At 47.6% G+C, this 9,236-nt stretch overlaps 1 protein-coding gene across 1 annotated transcript in view; it reads right to left on the bottom strand.

The window, feature by feature from the left end:
• SLC25A20 (solute carrier family 25 member 20) overlaps positions 1–7,295 on the bottom strand; it is a 91,109-nt gene extending 83,814 nt beyond the window's left edge. Inside the window, exon 1 of the mRNA XM_086939315.1 lies at positions 6,873–7,295. Within this exon, the coding sequence (XP_086795441.1) occupies positions 6,873–6,977 (105 nt within the window). The 5' untranslated portion in view covers positions 6,978–7,295. The remainder of the gene's footprint in view (positions 1–6,872) is intronic.
• Between the last annotated feature and the right edge of the window lie 1,941 nt (positions 7,296–9,236).

Here is a 9,236-nt window from a genome sequence, read left to right on the forward strand (position 1 = left end):
GGCTGGGTTCTGCCGGGGCTCAGCACTGGCAGTTATTAAAAGCAGGTGTCGAGACAGGTCCCTATCAGGCTCGCCATTTTTACCCTCTGGGTGACGGGAGAAAAAAAATTGACTCTGCAAGAGTACAACCCATCACCGCCTTTGATGTAACTACAAAGAGACTCGTTTTTGAGTTTTATATGGCGCAAACTTGGACCGCTTTACATGAGAACCTGTTACATTATACATCAACATATTCATTTTTTGAATCACAGGACATCAGGCTCGATGCTGGACTGTTCTAGCCTTACGCACAATCTCGCCCACAAGAGCAAGTTGCATTTTCAATATGATAAACAAAGTGATAGTTGTTGCTTATTTATCTTATGCAACTTACAACCATTGACAAAGCCAATAGTCCTGGCTTGTTGTATGTGTAATGTTACCTGTTGTGTTATATATCAGGATGAATGGACAGAAGCAGCAAAATACCAGTGGGGCAGCACACTATGCTAAGCACAGACTTTTAGCTTACGTGTTTTAAGCCACGCCCTTAATTACAGCGGCCACGCCCCAATGAGAACCCCCAGTTTTTTCATCCCACTTAAAGCCCTGTGTAAGGATGTGGGTGAGCAGAATTTTATTTAAAGGATTGTTGTGGTCTATAGATGGCGAAGCCCTTTTGAGTATTTTCAGTCATAACTCAGCACCGTGTGGACTCAATCAACCCTACTACTCCCTCCTGAAGAGGTTGCAAACCTCTGTCCGTCATTTTAGAATATGGGGGGAGCTTGGACACATCACAAGGATGGAGCTAGGCGCTACATAGACTTGCACTCGACAACAGAGCTCCCTCCCTCCGGACCCACTGCAGGTAGGCAAGCAGGTCGGAGTTCAGTCTGTACAAAGGCCACAGAAGGCAGTCATGGGGGAAGAAAGAGGAGTAGCAAACCTGCTATTACGAAACCGATATGAAACGAAGTCACACTGGCCTGGGGCTGGAGTGAGGTGAGGCGTCCAGGTACCGAGCAGGAAGACGTGAAACATGAACAGGAATTTCAAGGCAGCTCGTGCTGGCGGGATGAACACGTGTCAGTGCAGAGAGCCATCACCTCCCCTTCTGCCGGACACAGACCACCCCGGCCGTCAGTACACCCTCGCCCCCATGTGCGCTTGTCATTATGGCGATGAATTGATTGCCCCCTCCTCCAGCACACCGACCTCCCATTAGGGTTGGTAGCCAAATTACAACAGGCCCAACAGACCTGGGGTGGCGCAATCTGGCCTCCTGTCCATGAATAAACATTGGCAAAGTCAAAAGCTTTGGCTAGTGTATGCGTATACAGACCCACAACATACATGAACATAGTCCAGCATACAAAGGCACTATTGGAAACAGGACAAAGGACGCATACAATCATAAATATAAGCCCCATGAACCCAGACCAGTAGACATGTCTCTAAACCGCCCTTTTACACAGCGGCACACGCATACACATATATAGGATGGGGCAGACATAAGTAATGGGACAGGCCGACGCGTGGATAAAAATCCAGTACTGGGGAAATGCAAGTTGATCTATCTCCTCTGCAATCTGGGATGGAGAAAAAGAGTAAAGTGGAAATACCCATTCGATCATTGGCCTCCCCTGAGAAGTCTACTGTTTGACTGAATCAATGAGGCTAAATACCCACCCAGTCCCTCCGTGTCAAATTCAAAGCATGCGCCTCTCTAGTAGCAACAGACACATTTAGGGTTCAAGGTTGCCCCATTTAAGCCACGCAGCCCTCATAATTCCTTCCACGTGTTTCGTGGTGAGATACGTCAGATGTTTTTGGCTGCCAAAAAAAAAAAAAAGAGAAATTGGTTTATCTCAATCTCAAAGAATGATTTTTTAGCAAGTGGAAAGCTCAACATCCCCGTCGTCCCACCCCAATTGCCATCCTTCCCACCAAGTTTCTTTTTTTAATGTACATCGGTCAACGTGCTTAGAAGCCACTTTCCAGCAGCGTTGCTGGCTTCTTAAGTATATAAAGAGGTTTACAATACGGTCATAAGACAAGGCTCCATCCAGCATTGTAAAGACAATATTAGCGCCTTGCGAAACTTTCAATAAAATGTGTTCGTTTTTTTGTTAGTAGGTAGCAGACGCAGTTTGTATAGCAGACGATTATTGAACTGTTTTACAGAATATAAATTACACATAAGAAAAAGTTTTAAGGGAAGCAGTGACTTATTTGACACACTGCATAGTTTCTTTTACACTTGTAATCACTGCATACAAAAAACGAAATGAAATTAGATAAACGTGGACTCGATGGCTAACAGAACTAGAGAAGAAAGTAGATGGCTCAGTATTTTCCCCTACTGTAAGGGTGCTGGCAGCACTGCGAGCTGGTGACTTTGGGGTTTAATCCCTGGCAGCACAGGTGAGGGGAGGGTGGCTAGTCATTGCTGTACTATAGGTTGGAACACTCGGTTTCCGACAAACTACCACAGCTCGTTAGATGGTTTTTGTGCAATAGGTCTCAGTGAGACATGTTTGTGTAACTAAGATTGCAACAGCAGAGAAGGAAGGGAAAGCAAGAGCCTGGAAACACGGAGACATAACAGGTCTAAAGAAAGACGGGGGAGACAGGACGAGGTAGAACCTGGCTAAGAGCTTCTGACAGGGTTATATACCCTGATCCAACTAGGGAACGGAGTTAATCCCATATCTAAAAACAGATCAGGCCGCTCCTCGAATATGCTGGCTCTAGGCCAATGTGAAACAAAGGGCAAGATCAGCGTCCACCAGCAGAACCACGTACAGAAACGTAGTAAATGCAACTACCAAATGCAACAGGTAGTACAACGAGATCCCTAGCGATCAACCCCACCTCCAGCTTGGAGACAGAGAGAAGTTCCGCATCACACACAAGGTAATGCAACAGGTAGTACAACGAGACCCCCTAACGATAAACGCCACCTCCACTTTGGGGACACAGGGAAAAAGACCCACACCACACACAAGGTAGCAGAACAGGTTATACAACAAGACCCCTAGCGATCAACGCCACCTCCGGTTTGGGGACACAGGGAAGAAGACCCGCACCACACACAAGGTAATGCAACAGTTAAGTACAGCGAGACCCCTAGCGATCAACTCCACCTCCGGCTTGGGTTTAGGGACAGAGAGAAGGCCCGCACCACACATAAAACACTCCCGATACATACCTATGCCACGATGATGGATGGCATATCAGAAGAGCACCTACAAGCATATCTGCCAGGAAATGCCTACACATAAGGCCAAGACTTGTCAATGGACATCCCCACACAGAGGAACCTACTCCATGAACGACCCAACTGCCAAAGACAAGCCGAGCCAGGGTGCTAAGAGGCCAACTAACAAGTGCGCAGGTGCTATAAAAAAATTCTCCAATTACGGAGAGTACTGTTATGGTCAATTCTGTTCTTGTTTGATGCTGTTGCTTTTTTATAAGTCCCACATTTAGTGTGGATTACGAGCTACAAAAAAGCACCCCTGGAATGATCTCATGATCCCGCCCCCTGCGATCATTCTTCTCCTTCCAACACCCCAAATCCTTGCCATTTAGTTTTGGAGGGGGGCCCAACTTCTAAACATTTTGATTAGGGGGAGCTCAGAGTAAAAAAGTTAACTAACTCTGCTTTAAATACTGTGTTCCACCACTAGTATTTGGAAACGCATATTTTACATCTTTAACCCGTTAAGCGCGCCGCAAATTCCGCCCCAGTGCGGACGTTCCATTGCGCTAACGGAATCGGAACGTTCAGCGGACGTGCGCAGCACTGGCGAGGTAGTGCACGCGACGTCCGCTGAACGTTCGCAGCGCTTAACGGGTTAATAATCCCACCCGATGTGTACTTATTTTGTTTTTGGCTTAATCTTTTATGATCTTTCCATGTTCACTGTACTGTTACCACAGAAAATGGGTGCTGTTGTGGTGATGTGTGGCAATGCACTTGGGGTACATTTGTGCTACATAAAGCTGCATAAATAAATGAAGTACTCGCTTTCTACCTTGGCTCATTTGACAAGCTCATTCTCTCCTCTACCTTGAGCTCCAACCATGGCAGAGCCTCGGCGCTCTACCTGCCGGCGCGGCAGAGCCTCGGCGCTCTACCTGCCGGCGCGGCAGAGCCTCGGCGCTCTACCTGCCGGCGCGGCAGAGCCTCGGCGCTCTACCTGCCGGCGCGGCAGAGCCTCGGCGCTCTACCTGCCGGCGCGGCAGAGCCTCTGCGCTCTACCTGCCGGCGCGGCAGAGCCTCCGTACTCTACCTGCCGGCACGGCAGAGCCTCCGTACTCTACCTGCCGGCGCGGCAGAGCCTCCGTACTCTACCTGCCGGCGCGGCAGAGCCTCCGTACTCTACCTGCCGGCGCGGCAGAGCCTCCGTACTCTACCTGCCGGCGCGGCAGAGCCTCAGTACTCTACCTGCCGGCGCGGCAGAGCCTCAGTACCCTACCTGCCGGCGCGGCAGAGCCTCAGTACCCAACATTTTGGCGACGAAGTTGTACATAAATTAAGTAGGCAGCAGGACACGTCTTCCAGCAGTTAAGTTGGATTTATTAAGTTACAAAGAATAAGATAAGACAGCAGAGCACAAATCCTCACAGCTGACCAGACCAACTGCCAGGGCTAGAATCACCACACACCAGATAGAACACAGCTAGGTAAGAAGATAGAAACACAAAGAAAGGACTAAAGACACCAAGAAGCCATATAAAGCTAAGTATGAATTTACAACACATCTTCCCCCCCTTACAAACAAAACACATATGAAAACCACAAACACATAAGATGATAAAGCATGGAAAACACAAAGAAGAAAACGTATAACACTAAGGAGGTCGAAGACCTCATGAACTTCCAGAACAGAGAGAAAAGAATCAGGGTCAAGAAGTGAAATAAGATTAAGATCACTATGACCACCTTCTCCCCTTCAATTGACAAAAATGAAGAGCCAGTCCACTCTCTACGCTCCATCATTGTGGCCACCAAAAACAGAAATAGAGAGTTCACTTTCTCCAATAATAATTGTCCATCGCAGATATTCGCTATTTTGAAGGTAGAACAGTTCTGGAAGAATACTCCCGAAGAAAATTTGGAACTAGACTTCTTTCAGCCCAATAGTTCGTTCTGAACCAGGTGTACAGGTTCTGGGTCTTTCCTTCGGGTTAAGAGCCTCAGATTGTTTTAAGGCTTCCGAAATCTCTTAACTTTCATTTCTCAAGCTCTAGTCCTTCACGAACCATGGTTGTGAACCCTGCCAGACTTGGGACTCTCTTCATCCGCTCACGGTACAGGTTGTGGGAGTTTTGTCCTCCACCGGTCCTGGGACGTTATCTGTCCACTCCCGGTACTCCTCCTCCGGTACTGGAACGTCCTTTGTCCTCTCCCGGTCCTAAATCTGGAACTTTTGTCCCCTTCTTGTCCAGAGACATTCTTCTGTCCCCACCCATCTCTTGGTTTAACGAGTCCTGGAATTTACTTTGTTCCCTTCCAGTCCAGGGGCATTTTTCTGTCCCCACCCATCTCTTTTGTTACAGCGGGTCCTGGAATTTCCTTTGTTCCCTACCAGTCCAGGGGCATTTTTCTGTCCCCACCTATCTCTTGGTTCAGCGGGTCCTGGAATTTACTTTGTTCCCTTCCAGGCCAGGGACATTTTTCTGTCCCCACCCATTCCTTGGTTCTGAGGGTCCTGGAATCTCCTTTGTCGTCTCTCTCTTTTTTAAAAAAAAAACATATGTCCACTTAAACCACAGGAGTCTCCATCCAGATTTACTGTGGCACTGGAGCGTTAGTCCACTTCCATATGAGACCACTTCTGGGACCATTGTCCCGTCCTGGGACCTTGTCCCGCTCCGGTCGTGGGACTTCCTTGACCTCTCCCAATTAGATGCTAGCTCTGCACAGAAACATCTCTTTTTCACCTCAAACACATAATACTAATTGCCAGTATTGCACTCCACTAGTTCTAAAATCGCAGTCACTGTCCTGGAGAGTAATACAGTTCGATAATTCAATTAAAAACTATAGCTGTACTTCGTCTGATGCCCCATTGGTCTGCGTACTTTAACTTCTTAAAACATATACCAGTTGAAATTACAACTGTGAGTGCTAAAATTGTATCACCTTTGCTCAAGTACAACTATCGATAATTTTAAATAAATCACAGAATAATTCGGAATGAACGAGCTCCTGGACGCTTGGCAGTTCGGGCTGGACTGTTCCCATGAGGCACAGTGTCAGACTGATTTGCATATGGCCAGGTCTGAACTGGGGTGGTGTGGAGTGCAAAAATACGATGGATTTAGGCCCAGATCTCTGTACTGGGGTGAATGTATGACATTGTTCTGCATTCTGTCCATCAACTGTGGTTTCCACCTGCCACCACGGCAGAGCCTCAGTGCTCTACCTGCCACCGAGGCAGAGCCTCAGTACTCAACACCCCCTCCGAGGGTGGCATGATCCGGCACCCTACCTCGGGTGTGCCGGGCACCTTACTTTCATCTCACTCATGGCAACTACTCCACAACTCTCTGCCCAACACCGTACCTTTTCACTTCTGGACACTAGTTTCCTGAAATGATTAACCCTTTTGTAATTCTTGACCTTATGTAACGACCTTTGGATGATTTTGGACCCCCTGTAACTACCCACGTAAGGACAGATCTACTTCAAAGCGCTCTGGCCCTTTGGCCCGCGATATACAAGAATGAATGAATAAATAAATAATAAGTGCCCCTGGTACCGGCACGCCTCTCAGGTACCGTCAGCGCAGCTCCCACCTGTATCCAAGCGCCTCGAAGCCACGGCTCCCACCACAGCACGCCCCGGAGCCTCACCCCCCCCCCCGGAGCCTCACCTTGATGGTGTCCAGCGGGTGCCCCACGAACACCAGGCACACGCCCCCGAAGCCCCCGGCGAAGAAGTTCTTCACCGGGCTGATGGGCTGCGGCTGCTTGGCCATGGTCTCGCGCTGCCTGGGGGGGGGGGGCGGTGTGGGGGCGCTGGCTGCGTGTGCGCGAGGCGCTGTCCTCCTCGGCCGTCGGTCCAACCGCCTTTCTGTCCTCGCGCTGCGCCGAGCGGACCTTCACCGCCCGCTGTCAACTCATGAGGCCGCGCCCCCGTACGCGCGGCGCCGCCGCCGCAGGCACAGAGGGGCGGCGCGCGACCTCTCACCCACTACTGCGCGCGCATCACCATCCGCTCACGGTTCTGCGCGCTGTCAGGACGTAGGGCCTGTAGAGCCAATGTCCTGTGTGGAGGACATTTTTAAACCAGGCGAACTTCTCTCTCCCAACTACGACTTTATTTATACTGGAATCATTCGTGACCCTCCGCCTGTCCCCAAGATGGCACCTTCCTACGGCTCGGCGTGGGTCACAGAGTCTTTAGAAACAACTAGAAAGTAAACCTTAGGAAACGTGTCCTTATGGGGAGCCATGCGTCTGGGTAAACATGCCTAGAGGTCCTGGAGCACTTATCTGAGCTGATGCTAGGGTTGCCACAAGTCTCAGTATTAGAATAGCCAATAGGTCTTGCCTTTGGGACTTTGTAAGTGTTTAGCCAAACAGCACATTCTCTGTAACTGTACTAAATTGATGCACGGTTGAAGGGGTAATGAGGTCACAAACCCTTATTGGCCAATTCAATGAGCTTCAAATCTTTCTGTACTTCCGCCCTCAGCAGGGGGACACCCCTCACCCCCTTGTTTGATTAGAGAGTAACCGAGTTTTGCCAGGGCATTAAGATAAATAAATAAATGTTACTTCTTTGGAATAATTCCAATCATTCGCGTTGGTTTGTATTTAGACGTATTTATTTGCACATCAAGTGAACAGCCAACACTTGTTTCACCCCTACAGGACCATCTGGCCTGGGGCTTCTTCAGGGCATTAATTTGATGAAATAATTCCCGGCTCGTAATATCCAGTGGAGTTAAGTTTCGATCTATTATTAGCGGCGTAATGCCAGGTCTGTCTCTCTCTGGGTCTCGACGAGACCCAGAGAGACCCAGAGAGAGACAGACCTGGCATTACGCCGCTAATAATAGATCGAAACTTAACTCCACTGGATATTACGAGCCGGGAATTATTTAATCAAATTACTGCCTTGAAGAAGCCCCAGGCCAGATGGCCCTGTAGGGGTGCAAAACCCTTGTTGGCTGTTCACTTGATGTGCAAATAAATACGTCTAAATACAAACCAATGCAAATGATTGGAATTATTCCAAAGAAGTAACATTTATTTATTTATCTTCATGTACTAAATTGATGTAGTGAACTCAGTATTGGAGGTTGCACCGCAATTAACACTAACTCTGCTTTCACTCACGTTTGCCTTCAAAATTGACTTTTTTTGTTGTTTAGAAAAACTTTATTAACTTCAAGCAAATGTCAAATTTCCTAGCTAACGAGAAGGAAAGTTTCAAATCTATTAAGAACTAGGAGGAGGGGATTATGCATATCTTTATTTTCACAGCAGGTTGAAAGAACATAAAACAAAAGACCAGTAACATTACAGACTACATATCCCATGAACATAGGGGAGTAGTCTCCATGAAAAACCATAGTCCAATCAACTAATAGTCCATAATATATAATCGTGTAACGCCCCTTCCGCTTACTCTTCTTCACTGGATGATGTTAAACTGGGATTACGGCTTCATTCGAATTTTTGGTCATTCCCTGCAACACAAATACAATTCCGTTATGCCATTCCTCAGTACACTAATATCTTCACAATGTTCATGAAAAAACGCTGAAAAGCAACCTCTTGACAGTACCAAATTCAATAACATTGACATCTCCTCAACAATAATAATGTGGAAACAATAATTTATTGATAGCAACAGAACCAAAGTTCAATAACATCAACATTGAATCAACAACGTGAACGTAGAAGCCATTACTTACTGATATCGAAAGAACTCCAGAGCGGGAAGAGATTGAAATGGATCTCAGGGAGGGATAATCCCCGCCTCCTAGTCCTTAATAGAATTGAAACTTTCCTTCTCATTAGCTAGGAAATTTTACATTTTATGTCAGGACGGAGGCGGGGATTATCCATGTTCAAAGCTTACTTAGGGCCAGAGCCGTCGCTTCCAAAATAGGTTTGAAGTAAAACCTCTTAAAGGTAGAATCAGACGACCAATCAGCCGCATTCATAATATCTTCCAGCCTACCACCTGCCTGAATGGCCTTTGACGCCATTGCACCTCTCTTGGA

This window comes from Lissotriton vulgaris, chromosome 9 (assembly GCF_964263255.1).
Source record: "Lissotriton vulgaris chromosome 9, aLisVul1.2, whole genome shotgun sequence".
Taxonomy (NCBI): domain Eukaryota; kingdom Metazoa; phylum Chordata; class Amphibia; order Caudata; family Salamandridae; genus Lissotriton; species Lissotriton vulgaris.